Source organism: Sceloporus occidentalis, unplaced genomic scaffold (assembly GCF_023333645.1).
Source record: "Sceloporus occidentalis isolate IW3139 unplaced genomic scaffold, rSceOcc1.0.p SCAF_104, whole genome shotgun sequence".
Taxonomy (NCBI): Eukaryota; Metazoa; Chordata; class Lepidosauria; order Squamata; family Phrynosomatidae; genus Sceloporus; species Sceloporus occidentalis.
The window spans coordinates 1,689,837-1,715,011 of NW_028317084.1; the positions used below are offsets into that span (position 1 = coordinate 1,689,837).

Below are 25,175 nucleotides of genomic sequence, written 5' to 3' on the forward strand. Positions count from 1 at the left end.
GACATGTGTGGCCAAGCAACACCAGAATATGGTCCAGATGGCAAACGTTATGAATCAGGAAGAACACACAAGCTTAGGAGATGCTGCAGCAGTTTATTTTGCCTGTGCCTTGTAGGAAGGGGAAGACTCTGCCTCCTCTCCTCCAAGTGGAATTAATTGAGCTTAAACATTTTTGGGACTTTGAAATCAGTTTGAAGCAACTGAAGGAAGCTGAGGACAAAAGAGGAAAGTGGGGAGTGAAAAACTGGGACATTTAAAAAGCAGCTGAAGAAGTGGGATGACTGTGGACTAATTGGGACTGTCCTTGTCAAATCAGGACAGTTGGAGGTTATGATAATATGCTTGATCTTCCTCAAAACACTTGATCATAGCCAAAAGGCCAAGAAGTCTTCCGCACACAGCTCCCATAATCCTTCACATTCAAGAAGATTGCCACACGCTTCTTGATTTCTTCTGGTAGTGTTGCAGAGCTTTGCATGCACCTTCACTAGACTCTGAATATTATGTGACCTCAAGTCTTTCAAATCAAGACGATCATCACATACATAAGTGTGGTGTAGTGATTAGAGTGCTGGATTGGTGCACTGCATCATGCTAAATTATTGACTGCTTCTGCATGACAGCTTACTGGCATGATGTCCAATAATATTTGTGTAAGTTTTTAATCAGATATTGTCTAAAATGGTCTGCTCCATGTCATATGCTGTAAACCACTAAGTGCTATTTCATTCAGCTACCTTTTACTATCAAAAGTTGACTGCTACTTAAATATTACTATATATTAAATGTTGCCAATGCATAGCAGTTATGCTCTGACAATCAGTACATTGTGTGCAGTATTTGATAAAATCCTGTGATTCCTGATAGGTCTAAATAATGTTTTAGATTAGATTAGAGCAGTACAGTAGATCAAATAAAGTGGACAGATAATCAAGTATGGAGTGGATATTCTCAATGGCGTCACTAGGGTTGCTGTCACCCAGTACGATAACTCATGGTGTCACACAACCCAATCATTGATTTCCTCCCATAACACACCATACTTATATATATATATATATACTTATTTATTTATACCCTGCTCTTCAGCCACAGAATCCTTAGTAATATTTTTGTACTAACGTTACTCATTAATCAAAATTCTTGTATAGGAATGGCAATAGTGGTGACAGAATCAACTAGCAAAATTTAAATTATATCTTTAAATTACAATATCATACATACAGCCTAAATGCATTTACATGTACATAGTTTCATGTAGTTGAAGTGAAAATTTGGTAAAAGGTGATAGTTTTAAGGATTTTTTAAATTAAAAAATTAAAAACTAAAATTGTTTTTTTCATTTTTTAACAAAATCATTTTTAAAAAATAAATAAATTAAAAAAAAACCTGGGGCCTCTCCTTTCTCCTCCTACTGAGCCACACCACACTCACACCATCTCTTTGGCATTTTAACGGGGCACAGGCAAATGCCACAGACTGTTTCTGCCCAAAGGCAGATGTTTGAGTAGCAGTGGTGTCAACCCCTTAGAATGTCACCTAGTGCGATCCACACCTCCTAGTGATGCCACTGGGTATTTTAAAAAGATACACGCTGGCATGTTCCTTTGAGTAGCAGTGGTGTCAACCCCTTAGAATGTCACCTAGTGCGATCCACACCTCCTAGTGATGCCACTGGGTATTTTAAAAAGATACACGCTGGCATGTTCCTTTGCAGTGAATCCTTTCTTACCACATAATCTACGACTGTCTCAATTTAATTGAGGAATAGTACCGGTTAATCCTCTGTTGTCCCACTTTTTTCAGCTGCTATTAAAATGTCCCAGTTTTTCTCTCCTTCTCCCTTTTCAACCTCAGCTTACTCCAATTGTTGTAAACAATTCAAATTGCAGAAGTAGTTTTCTCTCAGCTCAGTAGGGAAAGAGGCAAGGAGGGATGGAATTTTATCTTTCCAAGTTGTGTCAGGAAAAGCAAACTGTTGACGTTTCTCCTAGTTTGTATGTTCTTCTTCATTTGCCATCTGATCACACTCTGATGTTGCTGCACGACAATATCACAGTTTTCATCCATGAAATGTTGGAGAAGTCACATCAAGAAACCAGAACCACCCATTTATTTATTCATTGAAATGATTAATACATTTACGCTCTGCATTTCTGAACAACGAAACAGCTAAAAATATTGTTTAAGGGAGTTAATGATAATGAATTGTACACTGAAAACAAAAGCTATTAGTTAAGATTTTGTTTTTAAAGTATAACCAGTGTGGTGTAGTGACTATAGTGCTGGACTAAAAGCAGTTCCAACCCCGCATTTGAAACTTCCCTGATGACCTTGGACCCAGCATAACCTACCTCCCAGGGCTGTTGTGAAGATAAAAATGGGGAGAAGGACTGTATATACCATCTGGTGCTCCTCAAGGGCAGACTTCAAATGCATCCAATAAATAATAATATTCCCTCTAACTTTCCGTGATACTTCCTTATTTCCAGTATAGCTCCCTCGCCTTACCTTCCACTTCCTGAAAGGAAAATAGGCTGTACTCACTTCTTTCCATTATGTAAGCAGTCATGTAGTACCAACTCACCTTTTAGGAGACTTCCCCCCCCCCCCATGGCTATTTACTGGAAGAGGTCTGCTATGTCCCAGCATAGCATGTGGACTGAGACTGATTAAGATCTGTTCTTGAGTCTCAATTGTTCAGCCCAATGCTATTCTCTTGATAACCGGCAAAACACCCAAGTATTTCTTTAGCACATCTGAAGATGAACTAACTGTCACATGCTCCAGGTAGTGTTCTAGGCCAATTTAGCGTTTTCTCAGCTCTGAAAAGTGTTGATTGCTTTCAATCCCTCCTTACAAGAGTATCTACTACAACATTCAAACAAGTTAAGAGTAGCAGCATAATGTCAGTTCATTTCATCTTAAAGCTGGGTATAAATTTGATAGAGAGTTAGCCTGGTGTAGCAGTTGCAGCATTGGACTACAGCTGTAGAGACCAGGGTTCAAATCTCTGCTTGGCCATGGAAACCCACTGGGTGACTTTGGGGAGAACAACAACAACATACCTTTATTTTAGTCAACAGGCCATTAGGCAACAGAATATATAAAAAACATATTAAAAATGTTAAAATAGCACTATAAAACAAACATTCATAACATACTCTTAATACATACATATATATACACACACAAACATATACATATACAAAGTCACTCACAGATACATTAGATAATACTAGGTTGTATGACACTGGGACAAGGTGGATATTGGTATGGGTATTTAGAGAACAGTAGACAGGGCTGTTTGTTATGTGTGGGTCATAATCTTACGAGTTTTAGCAGAGGAGAGGAAAAACATTGCCACTGGGTGACAAAGTCACTGGGTGACTTGGGGCAATTCACCCTCTTTCAGCTTCAAAGGCAAACCTTATTTGAACAAATCATGCCAAGAAAACTCCCATGACCTTACGGTTGCCATAAGTCAGGAGCGACTTGAACGCACACAACAATATAGGTAGATAGGTACAGAGGCACGCAAATAGATCCAGGGTAGATAGATGTCTCAGATAGATCCAAGAGAGACCTCCCCTTCTGGCATAGTGAAGATTTCGAGATTTAATGTACAGTCAGTTCTTCGTATCCATGGATTTTTTATTGACAGAGTCACATCCACAGTTTGAGAATATTTTAAAACTATATAAATTCCAAAAAGCAAACATTGATTCTGCCATCCACAGCTTTTGGTATCCGGGGGGTGGGTCCTGGAACCAAGCCCCAGGAGAAAACAAGGGCCCACAGTATACAAAGTAATTGTACCTCAATCTTGTACAAGTAGTTCAAGGCCACTCTGTATACATTGCCTCCTGTCTTAATCTTTTAAGGCACCCAAATATCTTGCATGCTGGTACAGGTTAATGTTTAATGCATCCTGTGGCCATAAACACATTGCTTAAGATGAAGAAACAAGCAAATATTTATTTAAAGCTCTTTGGGAAAACCAAACGAGCTTTCAACAGCTTCTCATATTGATGGTCCGATGTAATTTTTTTCCTTTGCTTTTCTGCTCTAAATTATTCACAGGGCATGTTCATCATTTTATGGCCTTGAGTCAGTTGATTTTCTTGTCTTTCTCTTCCCCCTCCTCTATGCATTTTTCCCCTGCAGTATCAACTTGAGAAAAAATCACCATGGAGAATTCTTCTGTTGAGATGGCGCAAATGTGTTGTCTTCTGCACCATTGCGATGCTCATGTTCAGCATTCCACTTCTCGTCTACCAAATGATTGTCGCTTTTAAGGATCCACCTCCCAGTCTTCTTTTCCACATAGCAGCCATCATGTTTGGAACACTCACAGAGATACTTCTCACAAAGTAAGTGCCAAACGATTTCCAGATTGGATCCTGCTTCTTCTTTAAGGCAAGCTAACAAGGTCATGCAGTCTTCTCTTTTAGCTTATCCCCTTGACCCTATCTCTGGTGGCTCAGCCTTCTCCTCCATCAACTGTCCAGGTGCCATTGCTCAATAGCATTTAGAAAAGGGATGAGCAAACAAGAAGAATTTAGACAAGGGGTGGGATGCGGTGGCTTAGTGGTTAAGACGTCAATTCTGATGATCAGAAAATCGGAAGTTCAAGGCCTGAGTGCTGCATGATGGGGTGAGCTCCTGTCACTAGTCCCAGCTCCTGCAAACCTACCAGTTTGAAAACATGCAAATGCAAGAAAATAAATAGATGCCAATTTTGTGAGAAGGTAACAACGTATAGTGTAGTCATACACATGATCACCAGAATACTCCTTGCACAACACTGGCTCTTTGGCTTAGTATCGGAGATGAGCATTGCCCCCTATAGTCGGTTATGACTAGACATTCATGTCAAGAGACTACCTTTACCTTTGCCTTTTACACAAGATAAACTGGGAGATATCTGCAGAGCTTGGAAATATTAATTTTGGGGAGCTACAGTTCCCAGACTCACCTGATAGCATGGCCATTGACCATGCTGGTTGAAGGATTCTGGAAATTGTATCCCAAAAAGTAACATTTCCAACTCTGGGTGATCTGCAGTAAGATTTCCAGAAGTTTCTGACTGCCAGTACTTTAACAAAAGCAGGTGAAATTGCCAATGGCAAAGGCTTGTGCTATTGTTTGGCTTTGCTGACCAGCTTTTGAAGGAAATTCTTTTAGAATCTCTGATTTGTAGTAAATTTTGTATAGATGTGTGCTCTACTATGGGTTGACCAGGATAATTGGCTCTATATTCCTTCAGCTACCATTTTGTCTCTGGCTCTGGTGTTTTATTAAAAGTTAAAATGTGATCTTTCCAGACAAGTCTGGTTTTTCTTATATTTAGAGTGTTCCTGTAGAGATTTAGCTATTAGATTCAATCACAGGTCTTTTACCCTTAATTTTCTGAATATAGGGTTATATTAACTCTATACTTGTTTCACCTATTGTTTCTTTTTTCTACAAATCAAATAATAGGCATTGCTCAACAGCACTGTTGTGCTTCTTCAGGGTTGTATAACTACTTAGGGGTGTGTGTAGTTAATAGTTTCCTTCAAACACTTCCAGTGTTGGGTTGAAATAATTTTACCCAGAAGTTATTTATGTTGTTGTTGCTGTGTACTTTCAAATCATTTTTGACTTATGGTGACCCTAAGGCAACCCTATCATGTAGTTTTCTTGGCAGGTTTCTCCAGGGAGGGTTGCCATTGCCATCCTCTGACTGACTGTGACTTGCCCATGGTCACCCAGTCAGTTTTCATGGCCAAACTGGGATTTGAACCGTTGTCTCCAGAGTCCTAGTCCAGTGCTCAAACCACTAGACCACACTAGCTCTCAAAAGTTATTTTATCATATATCAGTTTCATGTGGAAAAGTCTGTCTTAAACTGAATGTTCTCAGTGCATGTCTCTTGGTTCAAAACTTATCTTTGTATTACAAACAACCTTATGTATGCACCTAATTTAATTATAAGCCCAGATCATTTTTCATCATATAGCCATCTGTTGGAAGTACTTTGATGGTGTATTCCTGCATGGCGGGGGTTGGACTGGATAGCCCTAGTGTTCTCTTCCAACTCTATGATTCTGTATTTTATTCCAGATATGGTTTCTATCTGAAGTCAAAAGCTTGCTCTGTTTATCCAATTAGCACAGATATAACTACCTACCAACTAATAAAATTAAGTGTGGGCATGATGAGGTGTTCACTTTTTCATTTTTTTTTAATTCTGTTTTTAATTGAGAGCTATACTTTCTGAATCCAAGTTATGGTTAATCTGTGGTTAATTTGAATCAAGTCAGCTATCAGCTATGATTCATGAAACTGACTTGGATCACCAAACCATAGATAAGATTAATGACAGTTTGTTGATTTCTGACAAGATTCCAAACTGCAGTTGATCAAAGTGGAACCAAAACTTTCCTTTCACCTCCTTATGGCTATTCCAGAAGAACAGATATGAGCCAGCATCCTTTATGGTACAGCACCATATAATAGTTCTCCATTGGCTGCCCATCAGTTTCCGGGACCAGTACAAGGTGTTGGTTATCACCTTTAAAGCCTTAAATGGCTTGGGTACAACCTATCTTCGGGACCACTTCCTTCCATATAATCCTCCCCACACACTTAGATCCTCAGGGAAAAATTTGTCTACGACCTCCCAGAGGGCCTTCTCAGCTGTTGCTCCCAGATTGTGAAATGGCCTGCCGGATGAGATCCATCACATTACCACTTTAAATAGCTTTTAAAAAGCTATAAAGACAGATCTCTTCCAGCAGGCCTTTCCTGAATAGTTCTCTGGCTATCAGAAAGAAAATCTAATTGCTGACCTCTGACTTCACCACAGTTATTGTATTGTTTTTAAATATGTTTTATGTTTTAAATTCTACATTGTTTAATTGTATTTTAAGGGGTGGGTAGATTGAGGGTTCGGACTGTATATTTTAATCTGATTGCATTTTGTAGAGGCAGGATATAAATAAATTATTATTATTATTATTATTATTATTATTATTATTATTATTATCATTATTATTATGTGGAACTATGCTACAGCTTGCCATTCAACACACCCTGGATTTAGAGGTGAGTCACTTCATTCACTGCATGGCTGATAGGGAGCAGGGAGGGCTGGAGAAGTGTCTAGCTATGTCACCATAGTTAGAAGCAAGATGGTTATATCATCTGCTGAGACCTGTGGGAGCCTATAGAGCTTGTCTGCCAATCATGTAATTATTTTGCATCTGGTGACAGGAACATAGTGAGACACTTCTCTGATTCTTTCCCCCATCAGCCATTGAATGGCCATGTGGAAGGCTAAGCAGTTGCTCATTGGTAAGTTGAGTGGGGGCAGCTTTGGTTATGGAGAGAGGAAAGGAATATAAACCACTGCAACAACTAAGAAAAGACATATGCAGGCTTAAGGTGGACTTGCATATGCCACTAACAGGGTTCTGGCCATGAGAGTAGACTGAGGTTGATCTTATTCCTGTCACAAAAACCATAGTTTACCTTGATTTCCAAACACAATATGTTTCTTTCTGATACAGGTATGACTGATTTATGCCCCCCTCCCCATATCCCTTTAGTTTTCATCAGTGTTATACAGATACAACAGATAGCGCACTCTATTGATTATAACATACTGCAAACTATCACGCACCACATACATTTAGTCTCTTTCACATCTTGTTCTCTACCATCTACTGCTTAAAACTAAACTTTAAGACTTGAAGTGTATCCAAGATGAAATGCCATCTTAGTTTCACTTTATCTCAAATCAACAGGACCCACACTGACATGATTATCTCGAAGCTGTGATGGTCACCATTAAAATGCTGACATTTACTGTTTGAAACTAATTTACGTTACTGCAAAATTGCAGGTATGCCCTGTAAATAAGTGTCACTAACATGAATTATCTTCAGATACTTAATGTCAGCATTTTAATGATGGGCACTCTCTGTTGTAGGTGCTTGCAATTTGGAGGCCCGGGAGCTGGAGAAGAAGTAGGGTCAGGCTTTAATGAAGTCTCCGAGCAAATGAAGAACAGGGGGAAAACTGAACACAAAATAAGATGGTAAAGGAAAAATGAAATCCCAGAGACCTAGTCTTCAGAAACAAGATTCCATCTAAATGCATATTTGAAATATTATGTATTCAGTCTGAGTGACACAAAAGCAAGAGAATGCTCATCAGATTTAATTCCTCTTGACTTCCAACCTTTTTAATCTGTTGTGTTGTAAATTGAGCTGGTTTGTATTACATAGCAAACATATAGTGACTCATTTCAGAGTGCCTGGCACTTATTTTTAAATAAATAAATAAATGTTGGCGTAGGATTTCCCTCATATTTTTAAGCAGTTGGCTAGCATATAAATCAACTGAGAACAGCAAAATAGAAATAAAGAGGGGCAAATCATTAAAGGTTATGGAAAATCATCATCTCAACCATAGCAAAACAGTCACACCAAAGTAGTGTTGGCATATTCCTTTCCCTTCTCCTCCTCTCCCTGCCTTCCTCCCTCCCTGATTGTTGTGGGTTGTTTTGGTTTGGTTTTTTAATTTCCCCTTCTCAATAAAATACCAATTGGAAAATTGCCTGGAGACTCCAAAATCATTAGTAAATTAAGAATCTGCTTTTAATAACATTGAACTTGTAAATAATGCATTAATTGACTAGCTTGAAAGTTAGCTTGAATGCTAGAAACTTTGGCTGCAAATGCATAGTGAAGGAAGGATGCAGTTCGAGGAGGCTGCACAATGAACGGAACAAATTAAATATGACAGTTGATATTTGCAAAAATGGTGAGATAATTGGAGGACACCTGCAGCTGTTTCCCAACCAAAACAACAGAAGCTAAATATGTATCCAATTGAAGTGTGTCACATTTTTATTTGGGCACAATAGTTTTTGTCCTCCTTGGGGTTTTGTGCTGTGCATTGTGTTTGTTCATTGCCTACCTTTTGTCAGGTCATATGTCTAAACAAGCAACAAGTGCCTCTTTGTCTGATTCTAAAGTTTATTGGTTCTGTCAGTGTTACATCTTGCAGAGTAAAGAATAAGAACATAAATCTTATTTGCTAAGAGCTGGGAGTTCCTACCGAATTTGACTCATGCTCAAACATATTTATATACTGGAGGAAGCCTGAGTGCTTCAACATGTCTGCATATGAGATTCTTAGCTTGGTTGTCAATGAGTTGTCTTTTCTGAGTACTCATCTGATTAACAGCTTGACCCAGTAGAAGGTTGGTGGATATGTGATTTGGAAAGTGTGGCCTAGGGAATAGCCTGTTCCATTTGGAGCTAGGCTTGAATTTTGCTCAGTTGCAAGGAAAACGTTGAGCATGTTGTGAAACTCCCATTATAATTCCGTTGTAGAGCACAAGCTTTTGTTTGCAAAAGGTTTAAGATTCAATTACTGGCATGGCAGACCCCTCTCTGAAATTCTGGGAAGCTTCTCCCAGTCAGTGTGACCAGAAATGGATAATATACGTATGCATGCACTCTCCCTCCCTTTTTGCAATCTCTCAAAGGCCAATCAGTGGCATCACTACAAGGGTGAGGGGGTGGTGATGGCCCACACCAGGTAACACCCTAAGTGGGGGTGACACCACTGCTCCCGAAATATATACCTTTGGGCAGAAATAGGCTACGGCATTTGCCTGTGACTCTTTAAAATGTTGAAGATGCTGTAAGTGGGGTGAGGCTCAGTAGGAGGAGAAAGGAGAGGATGCAGGGGTTTTTTAAATTAAAATTTCAAATGTTTTAAGTTTCATCTCTGCAAATCAGTGCAGAATAGCATTTCTTGCTATATTCATATTGAAGGAACTTGAATTATTGAAAGAACTTGCTGACATACTCACAGAACCACTTGCCTTCATTTCTGAGAAATCTTGGAGAATGGGTGAGATGTCAGAGAGTTGGAGATTGGCAAATATTGTCCCTCTGTTTAAAAAAGAAAAGTAAAAAGGAAGATCCAGGAATCTGCCGGCCAGTCAGCCTGACCTTAATACTGGGGAAAATATTAGAACGGATTACACGGGAGTCTGTTTGCAAGTATCTTAATGACAACACAGTGATCAGTAGGAGTCAGTAGCAGTTTCTCAAGAACAAATCCTGATAAACTTAAAAAAACAGCAGGTTACTAAATTAGTTGATGATGGGAATGCTGTGGATGTCATTTATTTGAATTTTAGCAAAGTTTTGGATAAGGTCCTCCATAATATTTTGATTAGCAAACTGATTAAAAATGGATGGAAACATCATTGGATGGATCCATAATTAGTTGGAAAACCATACTCAAAGACAAATTAGAGTTGGATTGTTTTAATATGAGCACATATTATTTGTCCTTTTTAACTGATACTGTTGTTTGTTAATTGTTGTTGTTCCCTGTCTCGATCCATGGGGAGAGGCAAGTAAAAATAAATACATGATAATGATGATGATGATCATCATCATCAGAATGTGCAGTTAAAAATAGTTGTGCTTCAGATGTGAAGGAGCTCTCAAGTGAAGACAAGTTGAAGTGGGTTCAAAGAAAGGTAATGAGGATGATAACAGGTATGGGGAACAAAACATATGAGGAGAGGGTGATGGAGCTGGGCATGTTCAGCTTGGTAAAGAGAAAACTGAAGGATAACATGATTACACTTATTGAATTCCTCAAGGGATTCCATAAAGAGGAAGGTGCAGGTTTTTTTTCCCCTGCTGCTTCAGAGAGTCGTTTTAAGTTACAGAAGGGCAATTTCAGTTGAACATTAGAAGGAACGTCTTGGCAGTGAGAGTGATCCAGAAGTGGAACCAATTGCCTAGAGAGATGTGAAATTTCCTTCTCTAGATGTCTTCAAAAAGTGTCTGGACAGCTGCCTGCTGGGGGTGCTTCATCTGGAGATTCTGCTTTGAGCAAGGGTTTGTACTTGATGACCAATAGGACCCGTTCCAACTCTATGATTCTGTATGTAGTACAGAATAAAATAATTATCCAATGAATGTTTGGTTATACGCTCTGAGTAAATATCTACTTCCCAATGGGTTTCCCATTACATAAGGTACATTGCTTTCCCCCCCATCAGCTGGAGCATCCAAAGGACAGCTTTGATAGCAATTCCCATGTCCTTGTGTGTGTAAGCCATGAATCCTGCAAGTATTCAGTCGAGTCATCAGGAAAAGGTATCATAAGCAATGGAAGATAGGTAGATCTGTAAAAGTTAGCATTAACTTAAAATGCATCAACAGAAGAGAAGAGGCTTTGAAAATAAACTTTGCTTTAGGATCAGTTATGCTTCTGTTGCTAGAAGGTGTATATATCTTGATTAGTCCAGTATTGAGAGTGAATCTGATGATACTGTAGCCTACTTCATGATTCCATAGAGGCAAGTTGCATTCATTACTTGGTATTGGGGAATATTATCATACCATTTGGTGGGGGTAGAATATCAGATGTTTTTTCTGAACTAAAAATGTGAAAAGTGTGTGTGTGTGTGTGTGTGTGTGTGTGTGTGTGTGTGGTTTGTTAATTGAAATTCATTTGTTGAAAGCAATTAAACAATTCTATGTTAATTGTGATCTGTCAATTTGAAACAGGAAATTCCATCTCAGAATATTCATTTTGGCCAGGCCTACATATGGGGGCCCAGTTTAATGACAAACATATCCACTGGCCACTGAGCAACTATGCAGCAATATGTAGCCAGCTATTGAGTTTTGATATCTGTTACTCAATGGTCAACTTTCTTTATAGTTTGAATAAGTCATAGTCTGTTTCTGGTCATTCCTATTTTGTAGAGTTGGTCTTACCATGGATTTCTGCACCCTTCCAACAGTGACAAAAGCACATCACTGGCTTCAAATGTACAGCATTCATATTTATGTGAAATATGACTATTTATGACAATGAAAATTTTGAACATCAACTGTATAGGACAGCCAGCCAACAATTAGGCCCAGCTTTAACTTTTCCAAAGTACAATTTGTTTGCAATTCTAGGAATGAGGAGCCACGTCCTCCTGGAATCAAGGATGCAATGTGTGCACTCAGTATATTTTTCCCTATTCCCTTAAGTCAACAGTAATGTTTACCCATTTCTTGTTCCATTGGACTTTAAAATCTCTTGCTTCTCTCTTTAGCTCGTGCTCCAAGGGACCATTGCCTTATACTGAAAAGTAGAATGTGGCCCAATAACCCAGGCACATGACAGTGTCTTTTGGGATCCCTGAAAAGTATTTTCTTCTTTAGTGCCAGTGTAACTCGAAGTTTCATTTTCCTCCATTACATATATCATGTAGATCTTGTAGATAATCACACACATTTCTAAGCGGTATTAATGTCACCTGTAAATACCTAATTGTCAGGCAATATTGTTCTTTTATTGATAATTTATTCAATAAACAAATAGCTTCAAAAGGATATTTTGAAATACACCTCCTAGGATCTTCAAACTAGCATGACAAGTGGCCTCTGATAGTTGGGGAGTTCTGAATATTGTAGTCCAAGATGTAAGCTTTCCAAAATTCTGGTATGGTATCAATATAGGAGCAATCAATATAAGGATATAAAGAAAAATTTAACACTTCATACTATTTTTGTATAACTGAAATTACAGAGTTTACTACGTATATCTCAACTGAAAGTGGAAGATATCTGTAGTAAGGGGAAGGGACCAAAACACCGCTTTCCCCAATATCCTTTAGTTTCTCCTAAAGATACATCAAATGACACATGTGTTATCTCCATCAAAGTAGAGTGGAGCCTTGGTATCTGCTGGGGTTTCCTTCCAGCCCCCCCCCCCCAACTCCATGGATATCAAAATCTGTGGATGCTCAAATCCCCATTAAATACAATGGCATAATAAAATTGCGGCCCATATGTAAAATGACAAAATCAAGGATTGCTTTTTTGGAATTTATATATATTTAAATATTTTCAAACTGTGGTTGAATCTGTGAATTCGAAGGTGAACTGTATGTTTAGAATTTGTATTATATGTAGCTTTATTTACATCATAATAGGATAGATAATAGGATTCCTGCTGTAAGAATTAGTGTGGAAAGCATCAGGACTATATATCCATGTTTTTTCTTCTTTTGTGTCATAAAAGAGCAGATCAGAAGCTTTCACTTCCAGGTCTCAGAAAAGATGCATTGTTAAGTTTAATCAAGGCATGTGAGATACTGAATTTTCAACATAACCATCTTCCTTTCCTGTCAATTAAAAGCTGGAATAAAATCCTTATGAATCAAAAGCAATCCCCGCAAAATCTAATTAGATATTCTTGATCCACACAAATGTGCTCATAATGTTGTCTCATATAATCATACCAAATCTTTAGCTCTTCCACCTATTTGTAAGCTAGATCAGGAAGGAAGTAAGTTTGTGAAGAACCTAATACAGTGGTGGATGACCTAACAGTGGTTCTGTTCAGCATCAATGCCAAAACAGTCATTTGACCAAAGCTTGGAAAACTTAATTTTTTGGATAACTCCATAAATCCTCCAGTCAGCATTGATACCATGCTATAAAGTGGATGCTGAGAGTTTGAGTCTGCCCCAGAAAATGTCAAAACTCTAGTTTGCCATGATAAGTACAGTTCTCAATATTCATAGCTCTCTCTTCCTCTTCGTCCCCTCTCGCACATAGATTTATGACTCCTGATCCTAATAAGTGATGTAAATCTTCACTTATTTCATTCTCACATGCAAGAATGAGTAAATGTATATGTTTCATCCCCACTGAATGAGATTTTGAGTGTTTTAAGCATTTTCAATTATATTTGGCACTGCAAGACTTTAATTTTTAGAGGGAGATTAATTTAATAAATTAAAGCCAATTCTCTGAAGAAAAAAAATTGGTTTATGCATTTAACCCAAGATTTTGCACAAGCTTTTCACAAAACAGTGCAAACCAAAAACAAAAACACACAAACTCACAGTGGCTGACTTTTTTCTTCATGACATGTCTTAATGTATTGAGATACCTTTCCTCACTGAAGACAAGAAAGGGTGCAAGTATCCCTAAAGCAATTTGTGACAAACCATAATTAATCATTTATCCTAAATAGGCAAACTATGCATTGCACTGGTCAGCAAAACAGGAATACAGGCCAGCACTGAGCCTGCTTTGTATTCTTTGTTTCCTGACAAGTGTTGCAATGTGTCCCATCATGTAGCCTTCCATCTTGGGGATAATGAGGCCATAATGATGTTCCTTTCACAAAATAATGTAACTATTGATTTCTTTATTTATTTCTATGCCACCTTTCTCACAGAAAGGGACACCAAGTGGCTCACAAATAAAATAATCAATTTTTTAGCTGTACAGTTGATCCTCCATATCCATGGATTGTGCATTCATGGATTCAATCATCAATGGCTTGAAATTATTCCCCCCCCCCCAAAAAAAAAAAAAATCCAAAAAAATATTCCTCGAAAATATGATTTTGCCATTTTATATAAGGGGCACGATTTTACTATGCTGTTCACTATAATGAGACTCAGAGGCTGTGCAGACCGCCCCTAAGGGTGGCCTACAGCTGCCTTCAGGTGTGCCAGATCAGGGCTGTGGCAACTGCATGCTGCGGCCCCAATCCAGCCTTTCCAGGGTGCAAAAAGGAGCCACAGAATCCCTGGAAAGGGTGGAATAGCCACGGCGTCGTGGCTTGAAGGTGCTCTTTTGGTGCTGTGTCATGTGGACAACATGCCAGAGGAGAGCCATGATGCTGTGCGCCATGTGGAGCAGTGTGCACCATTATGGCATCCTGGGGGTGGAATTGGGGTGTGTGTCATGTGGATGTGATGCCCCAAGTCCACCCCTTGATGGTCAGTCTGCACAGGGCGTCAATCATCCACAGATTTTGGTATCCATAGGGAGTCCTGTAACCAATATCCAGCAGATACTCAGGGCCAACTATAAGTTGTTTTAACTTATATTGTTAGCCACCTTGAGTCCCATATCAGGAGAAAGGTAGGGTATAAATAAATTGTGTAAGTGTGTTGAATATAACTGTGCCTGCTGATATTTTTCATTCAGTTATTAGTATATACATCTTAGTTATTAGTATATACAGTGCAGAGAATTTATACAGGTAAAGAATTTATATAGGACATATTTTACCTGTATAAATTCTCTGCACTGTCTAGGATTTCAACAAGGTGGTCTTCATGCAGTCCTACCTAGAGATCCTGAAGCCTGAAGCTAGGTTCTTTTAAATAAACAAAGTTTCTCTCACTGAAATGGATCCGTCTCCTAATTCCTCGCCAGGCATATGTTCTCCTGCACATCTTTGGACTTTATCACATGGAACTTTAAAACCGCCATAAAAGTTTGATAATAGCCCCTTGGGTGATACCTATCTCATGATGCCGTCTCCCCTTCATCGCTGCCTTGTCTTCCAATTGTGGTTAGCCTCTACTTTGCCATTAATTACTGCTAAGACTCTGGTTCATGCACTGGTCATTTCTTGCCTTGATTATTGTATTTATTTGCTAACTGGGCTTCCTCTTTCCCATCTTGCCCCCTTGATTTCAGTACAACACTCTGCTGCTAGGATAATTTTTTCTGCCCACTGTTATGATTGTGCCACTCCATTATTGTCATCCCTTCACTGGCTCCTGATCCCATTTAGAATCCATTATAAGCTGTGTTATTACTAACTTTCAAAGTCCTTCATGGTTTGGCCCCCACCTACCTGTCAGCACTTCTTTCCCCCTATCATCCTGTTTGCTCTCTGCACTCTAGTGATTCAGGGCTGCTGATTCAGCCAAGTATTTCTTCTGCCCCTACGCAGATATGCCCCTTTTCCTACTCTGCCCCCTATTTTTGGAATCTCTTTCCCATGAGTTTGTGGACTACCACCTCTCTAGACTACTTTAAGTCTAAACTAAAGACAGTTCTATTCAGGGAAGCCTTCCAACTTTCATCTTGATTTTATGTCCATATTATTTGTATTAATTTATATTTTATATTATTGTTTTAACCTTGTAATAGTAATATTTTATTAATTTTATAATCTTGTTTGTGGTTTTAGATTGTGTGCCATAGGCAGGCTTTGTTTTTATTTTTGGATTCTTTTCTTCCTTTGTAAAGCGCTATGTAAAGCCTATGGCACTATATAAATAAATGTAGTAGTAATAATAATAATATGCATCAATGAGTTCCCAGTCACACTGGTAAATTACTCCTGTGACAGTTCCAGGATTGCACAGTCACATGGTGTCAGTATTTCTTCATCTCCCCCTCACTATTCCAGAACAGCCAGGAGTTTTGATTTACTTTCTTTTCTTATCTTTTTTTGTTGAACCACATCAGTACAACTTTGGAATTACGTTTAAAAAAACAAAATGCACACAAAGAGACACACACAAACAAAAAGCACACTGTGTAGGGAATAGGGCAGAAGGGCAGAGTTAAGTATGAGGGTGGAAGAGAGTGTGTTGGACCTGCATCAGTCTGATTGCATTAATGAAAGAATGTGTGAAAAGGAGTGCTCCCAATCTGGTATATATGCACTTTGCTTCATTAACGCAATCATGGTGAGAACAGGGAACATGTGATAAAGTCCTTTGTTTCTGGACAGGGAGCAATCCTGCAGAAGATTGATGGTTATAGTGGTGAAGAAGCTAGTCTGGAAATCTATGGAAGGAATTAACAGTCACATCCTGTTCTAACCTGTTTCCATGCCTTTTCAACTATAAGCATGGTTTTATGCTCTTGATCTTTGCTGCTTATGTATTAAGTTTATACCCTAGCTGAACTCCATTGTCCTAAGGAGGCCGAATTAATGCTTGTGCAAACCATATGTACTTGTGTTGCAAATGAGAAGCACGACAAATCGAGTTAAGGAGCAGAGAGGCAGCATGAACTCTGGAAATGTCCTTGGTTTGTGGGTTTTAAATTAGACCCTAGCAATGTTATTGAAGGCATATTTTTAAGCTGGGGCACTTTTGTGTTTTTGTGTTTTGCTTCTGAAATATTTATACTGCTTTGCATTATTTGGAAAGCAAGGTACAATTTCCCCCAGCGATAGCCCATGATCTGCCAGCCTCCTGCTGTCCGTTGTCATTGTGTCTCACAGTCACGCAGTGGCCTGAGGTGCAGCTGGCACTCACGGACTCCCCTCCAATGCCCATAACTCTAAAACTACATGACATCTTAACCTTTATAAAAAATTTCTTCACGACAGTGTTTAAAAACACCCAAATCTTTTTTGACCTTTACATCCTAGTGGAGGGGGGATTTTTTTATTATTATTTTTAAATTGATGTTACAATATTCTAACCTCCCCCCCTTAACTGCCCCTCAACTGTGGCATTTTTAAACTACTTCAAGAGGAACTTTGCTTTACCTTTCCCATCCTGTTTCAGACCAGTCATTAATCATGGAGGAAAAATACTCCAGACGTATACCTGACTTTATAATGTTTTTTATGTTTCTGACATTTATATCTATCAGCTGAAGGGAAGTTCTTGTCTCTTTTACTTAGAATCTGTTGGGCTGCTGCTGGATTCAAGGCCTGGCATCTTCTTTAACTTCCCATAAGGAGTGCTGTAGTATTTTTTCCCCCCCACAACAGAATAGTGATTTTTATGTCTGTGAATGCAGACATAGGTGAAGTTAAAAGAATCTTCCATAAACACTGGAAAACCAGCAGAGACAGCAATCCCACTAGCCAAGGTGAGGCACCCACTTCAAGCAGTGGCACATGACAGTCGCGAATCACACAACTGGCTCTCTACTGGTCTAGAGAGCTTCACTGTCTATCCTCTAACCTCAACAAATTCAATAGCCAGGGGGCTCTACAGAAGAGCTCACTTCTAGGCTCCAGAGAACCATGCCAGCCATTTTCCTGTACTGCCACAATAGAGAAATAGGCAGCACACAATGTCCCTGAACTAACCAGGCCTTGAGGATTGCACAGAACAAGGTACTGTAGGTAGGATGACTGTCATGGGTGCCACAAGGACATACATGGCACTCACTCTCATCGTACCCATCCCTGAGAAAGGTAATTGGGAGGAAACTTTTGAAGGGATGAAGTTAGGTGTTAGTGCAGTAGGCATATCTCTTGACCCTTTATTAGAGATCAGTGAGGTTATGGAATTCCACCGTACAATGAGTTGGTTGGCTGGAGGATCCTGGTTGGTGGGACTATAAAGACCATTTCAGCACTGAGAGTGAGTTGTGATGTTCTGGGTGGACTGTGAAGGAGAATATAAAGGACTTGTGAAGATATTCAGAAGAGAATCCTGAAAAGAAAAGGCAGCAGCAACGACAAAGAGCTGAAGGAGATGAAATAACCAACACAAGGGCTGAAATTACTCAAGGAAAGGTATAGAAAAAGTCTGCTAATGTGAAGCTGTAGATTCCCAAGGCAGTGTTCAGTAGGGAGCTAAGGACACAATGGGTTGCAGTGGACCTTATCTTTACACAATTTAAAATTTAATACAACGTTTTGTTGTCATTTGTAGGTATTTAATATGTTGATGTATATGTTTTATATGTGTGGATGTCTGTCCAATGTATGTTGTAAATGATTGTTTTTTCAGTTAATAAAATTTTAGTTTAAAAAATTAAAATAAAATAAAATTTAATACAACAAAATGCAATGTAAATATGTGACATGCTTGGAGCCTTTTTGATCCCTTCCATTTTCCTTTCAGACAATGCCAAAACAAGCCTGATTTGAAATTAATCCAGTGTGTACATCTCCACAGAGCTAGCTCATGTTACTTTCTGACACAGAATGGCCAACATACACACAGCATCACCATATACGTTTATATAATACTGAAGGCTAGTCAAGTTATTTTATCTACATGAGGGTGAAACTCTCACAAGGATGTCTCTGTTTCTTTGGGATCAAAAATATAACAATAATAAATGAAAGATCCAACAGTTTGTGACCCCTCATAATGCCCAGAATTAACTATCTGAGGTGACCATGATACTCTGTGTAATGACAGGATTGGCCCTGCAAAATGTCACAGTAGTATCTTTCTGATAAGCCAGACATCCAGGCTTTCCCTTATAACAACTGGAGGCTGTATTGCAGAATTCACAAAACTATAGAAGCAAAATGAAGCATTCAGCAGCAACAAAAGTTTACCCTTCTCCAAAGTGAAGGTTAAAGCAAAATTGCTTTTATGGAAGTACCAAGTTCTGCAGACATCCTACCTGTTGGTCATTGCTTTCAAACTATATTATAGTCATGAAGTAGAACTTCTGTAGGGAAAAACAAATGCTGCATTTATTACAGTAATTCTACATTCATAAAATATATTTCATAGGGGGGAGGAATTTACACAAGGGGTAATGTGATTTTTCCCTTTATCCATTATTTATAGTGACTTAATCCAGGTGCAATAGGTTTTTTTATTCTTCAGTTTCATAGCGACAAAACACTTCAGTATTTCTAATTTATTTCTGCTTACAATACAGATGTTCTCAATTGTGTTCCTAACTACATTTCAGCTGTTATGGTCGTTTTTATTTGTTTGTGTCAGCATGCGTGCTGAAGTCAAATGCACGATACACAATTGTTAGGTTTTGAGGAGCCTGTAAAAAGCCTCTGATTATTTAGTTATCAATAAATTAAAGTATAATATCTGAGTCATTAGTGGATTTAGTCTTCAAGTGATTTCCCTGCAGCTTATATAGCTCCGTGTATAAGAATCTCATATTGTCACATAAAAGTTTCATCTTGCATTTATTCAAGGAGGCCATTTAGAAACAACATTTGGGTCGCGTCCTGTAACTAAATTTCTGAGCTGCTGACTGAAGATTTTTAAAAATACTTAATTTGGAGGACAATCCAGATTCTTCCATATGTACAGAATAAAGTGCAAAGGGGAAGAGAGTAGTCAGTTCTACCCAGACCATGTTAAAGATGATATATTTGTATTCTTTGGGTACATCTTTGTCTCTGGTGCCTAAGAAGTATGAAAAATAAGCACAACTAATGTTCTGAAAGCAATAATTTTTGCAACTGTAAAATCCTATGGTGCCAGCAACCCTAAGGATCAGCAAGGACAGACTGTGACTAGATATCATTATCACAAAGGAGGACAAGGCACTGCAAAATATAGGATATTACAAACTAAAAACACTAATATAAATTCATTTCATATAGTTTATTTATAGCTATATCATCATCTTCTCCCCCTCCAGGCTTCTCCTGGCCACCTAACACTACTTCTCTCCATTCTGAATCTGATGTTAAGACCTTCTACCTTCATACTAGAGAAGTGGTGTTAGATGGTGAGGCTGACTGCCATAGAGGACCAACTGTAGACACATTTCTTGAAGGGGAACAGCAAACATGGTGTTAATCAATGGGCTTCTTGAGGCTCAGCACTGAATATGAGAGGAGCACTGAAAATGAGAGGAGCCAATGTCCTAACACAGTTACTGTCCTTTTCCTCTCCAAGGAACAAACATACCACAAGCTCTGGGGGCAAGTTTTGTCTGCTGCTGCTCCTAAGAAAACATAAGGATCTATCCTGTCACCTTATTTGCAGAGAGGACAGATGCCAAATAGATACATTTCTCAAAGGAGAATAGCAATTGGTGTTACTTAATGGGCTTCTTAGGCTGTATCTGCACTGCAGAAGTAATGCAGTTTGACACCACTTTAACTACCATGATTCAGTCCTATGGAATCCTGGGTTTTGTAGTTCATTGTGGCACCAGAGCTATCTGACAAAGAAGTCTAAATATCCCACAAAATTACAAGCTCCAGAATTCTATAGAACTATCCCATGGTAGATAAAGCAGTGTCAGACTGCATTGTTTTTGCAATACAGATGCAGCTTCAGCCATGCTTAAAATGGAGAATATTTTGAAATTCCTCCAGGACAGAATGTTGAAATGTAAGACATGTTTGGATAAAGACAGATATCTGGTCACCCTACAAGGACATCACAGGGGCAATACAAAGTGTCAGATCATCCCCTCCAAGTTTGAAGAGTTCCAATCCTAAAAGAGGAAGTCTTGAGTTCTCCTTCTTCAGCTCTACCAAAACTCTACATTATTTACCTCCCTTATGGTGGAGCTCCAGTGTTGGGAGAGATTGACACAATGGAAGGTAGCCCTGAATCTTTGGGAACCAAAGCCTTCTTGTCTCTGAACCTGCCACAAATGTATGTGGAAATAGGTCATTATTTTGCCTGGGGCTGTCATAAAGGTCATCCCTCCCCTTTGCAAACAACAGGAGGGAAATAGTTTGGGTGAAAAACCTAGAGGAAGGGGAAAGAACATTATTCCTTCCTCACTTCCACCCTATATTACATTTGCTTAGCACAACACAAGACCGCAGAATTGGAGGTGTAAAAAGGAGAGAATTCTTTGAGAAGCTCCCTCACACTGCAGTAGGAACACTTATTTACTTAAATATGGGAATGTGGAACTTTTCTGAAATAGAGTGGGCTGAATGTGATTTCCCACTCTTGATTCACACATTCAACACATCCTTTATAAAATACAGAGGAATCAAGTGACAAGAACACATATGGAACATGGTTTACGTATCTTATCAATATGTAGAAGCCTTTTGTACCATTAGCATAGTTTAGCTTGTATTGTTGAAATTTGTTTAACAGTGGCTAATATATATATATATATATATATATATATATATATATATATATATATATATCTCCCCACACAATTAGCTCAAAACAGCACTATTTCTGCATCAAAGACCCTTGGCACCTTGGCAGTATTTATAATCTTATGGTAATAGTTATCATGTGAATAAAGAGGCATTCTAGTGCTGCTTTTTAGGCACGGGATAACTGTGAAATAGCCACAATGTCATGTGACATTGTGTGAAAATGTTAGCTTTATTGTGCTATATTGACAGGAGCATATCACCATGCTCCCATCTTTTTTGCCAGTCTGATAAAGTCCACAGCTTGTTCCTTGTTTGTGTTTTTTGTTTGTTTGTCTGTTTGTGTCCAGAATTTTCAACCAAGAATAGGTTGGGCTCTGCCTACTTAGAGTAGATTCACTGAGATCAGTATGGCATAATCTCAGGAGATTTATTTTAAGTATGATCAAATCTGGTCATACAAAGCTCAATTCATTTTTAGAAAATAAAAAAAAGGATAGATAATTACAATTAAGATTTCTGCCACTATAATGGTATATCAAAATCTGAAAATAAATTGATTTCTGGTTTCTCATTTTGTTATTAGCATTTCACACAACAACATGCATTGACAAGGTTCTGTGTGTATTTCAACAAGTATATGCCTCCGCCATCTTCTTTAATGTTAGCTTATGGACATTTTGCATGTTTAAAGCTCGAAGCACTTGATCCCCTCCTCTAAAAAAGCTAATTATGTGCATCTTGGCCTAACTTTGGCGTGGCTGTCCTTGAGAACAGAAACCACTTAGCAATACTTTTATCTTTCCACAAGAAGAGCAAAGATTCATTTTTCTTGATATTAAAATTCCCACTGGCTGATCCTGTATTTTACAAGAGATCATTAGAAGGCTGTTTTTAAAATCTCCTTTCACCATCATTTGTTGACCTGAACTTCTCTAGCCAGCAATCTGTCCCTTTGCAGACCTTGGCATTCTGTTGTAACAGTACTGATTATTTTTTTAAGTAAATGGTGGGTGTGTTATTTGTTCTTGCCAAGTTCACTGCATCTTACACTTTCCTTCCAGGCCACAGAACATCTTGTGTAGTATTCCCAAGGTCTATGAGATATGAAGCCCTCCAAGAGCTGCTGTGACCTATGAAGCCTAATTGTTAGTTTTTCATTGCTGTTATTTCCTTACATTTGGCAGAAATGAGATAGGGATGAAAGACGTGGATGAAATTCTATCCAGACAGCATGGAGGCAATAATGATTAGCAAGTAAAAACGTTCATGAGGAACTCGCTAAGCATGTGATAGCTAAGTTAAGCATGAGCTATGTACTTGTCAAAGCAGTTGTGCTGCCAAGGAGTCCTACGATATACATAGCCTTCCAGTTACTGGTAATGGGTGAGTAAAGTAATGCTCTCTTGATCCCTATTTTTAGATGAATTGGGGATTTGTTTTCCTCTTATTCTAATCAAATGAAAGAAAGGCTCTCAGAAGTTTAAGCCACCAGAGCATAGGGCTGTCTTCTTAACACAAAGCAAAACAGAGATCTAGAGATTCAGCAACATCTTTGTTCTGTATTATCTTTCAGCATTTTATAGCACTTCTATTCATGGCCAAATGTCTTATTTAAACACTTATTAAATTGCAAGAGTTTAATTCTGATTTTGCAGAATGGCAATGAATCTGTCTCTCTCTTTCTCTCTGGACCCTTTCACACTACAACACTATTACAACACTAGGATTCTAGCTTTAACTACATGATTCTATCCTATGGGGTCCTGAGATCTGGAGATTAGTTAGAATTCTCAGCCAGAAATCTCTTGTGCCTCCTCAAAACCACAGATCCCAGGATTCCACAGGATGCAGCTATGGCAGCTAAAGTGGATTCAGGGTGCTATAACTATAGCTAGAAAGCCACTGCCCCAGAGACACTTTACAGATAAGAAATATATTGTAGAATTTCAGCTGATCTACCCCCCCCCCAAAAAAAAACAAACCCTTTCAACCAGCCAGTATTTGTATTTGATTGCACCCTTATGTATTGCTCCAGAGAAATCCTTTAGCTCAATCAATTGTTCCTGTTCAATCATAGCAGTATCCCACAGAGTATTCTACTGCTTAACACAATGGCGTATTCCAAAATGTTACTTATTGGCCAGGAAGAAGCCCAGAATGGCTGTATCCAGTTGTTTGCATTCCTTCATAGATCCATCTCTTGGGATAATGTTCATTATCCATTGGTTAAGGTCTTGTATTTGGTTTCCATAGCTGTTGGATCGCGCTGGCTGTCTACTGTAGCCAACAAGACACAGATTCTCTGTAGTAGCAGTTGTCTGGGTGTGTAGTCAGAGGGCTATGTAATCTTTCTTGGTAGTTGCTCTGATGCTGTGGAACTTCCCCACCAAAAGACACTAGTCTGCCCCTCTCCCTGATGTCCTTCCACCTGCAGGCAAAGATCTTTTGATTGAGGTAAGCTTTGGGCAACTGACTGGTTGTTGAGGTTCTTCATTTGCTACAATTAATAATAATAATAAATTTTATTTATATCCCGCCTCTCTACAAAATGCAATCGAGGCTTTGTTTTATATTGCTGTGCTTTTAATTACTTTTAATCCAATTGTGTGTTCATCTTATAATTTGTTAATTTGTATTTTAATATTAGTATCAGGACAGATCAGGTCAGCAAGGCAGCTGGTGTATGCATCCTTGCCTACACTGCACAGTTACACATTTCAAACACCTGGAAGTGTGTAAAGTAGATCTCAGTTACATCAGGTTCTCCAAGAAGACAATGAAAAGTAACTAAAATGGCCCAATTTCTATAGCTTCTGTATGTTATATTCTGTATATCTTTATGTTATATGCCTTTCACAGCCTCCATTCATCACAATGAAAGTGTTCTTTCTCTGTTCTGATGTTTGATTCTGTTATTTATTAAATCCATCTTCTAACATGTGCAAATAAAAGAGTCTCTATTTCGCCCCCAGAGGAGAATAAGAGGCAGCCAGAAGAAGCAGGAGGCATGGCCGAGTTTCATGCCGGAACTTAGAATATGAAAAAAGAGGAAACAAATACATTAAGAAAATTGCTGCTAGAGTTGGTTATTCAGGTTAGATTGTCCAGGGAGAAAGCTAATGTGTTCCCTAGCCATTACAGAAGGATTTTCATGACACTGGTGCCATTCATGAAACAGTTCTGTGGTGCAAATAGTAATGGTCTTATGGCGTTCTCATTTAATTTAATGGGAATGCTGTGGGGCCCTCATATTTCATGCCTTGAGATCACAGAACTGTGCAGTATATATCTTATTAGTTAGCATATACAAAATGCTGTTTGTATAAACTAACAGCCCAAGTTAATTACAGACGCTGTTGGTTGAACTTTTGTACTGTTCCCCACCCCTAAGCATTTTTTCTCTTTGGAAAAATAACAGTCCAAACATTTGAAAGCTTTTGCATTAACTCATGTACAAACTTAATATATTTATTCACTGTTACTCTGCATTTCCTGTGCTTTCAAATTGGCTCATATAATTGTGACCCTTACCACTGCATGTGTTATGAATAAAGAAG

At 38.6% G+C, this 25,175-nt stretch overlaps 1 protein-coding gene across 1 annotated transcript in view; it reads left to right on the forward strand.

Annotated features, from left to right (window-relative positions):
* The window catches only part of LOC149283428 (uncharacterized), a 301,635-nt gene that overhangs the window by 256,178 nt on the left and 20,282 nt on the right, over window positions 1-25,175 (forward strand). The window contains exon 4 of the mRNA XM_089497578.1: window positions 4,168-4,373. Coding sequence (XP_089353704.1) covers window positions 4,168-4,373 — 206 coding nt within the window. The remainder of the gene's footprint in view (window positions 1-4,167; window positions 4,374-25,175) is intronic.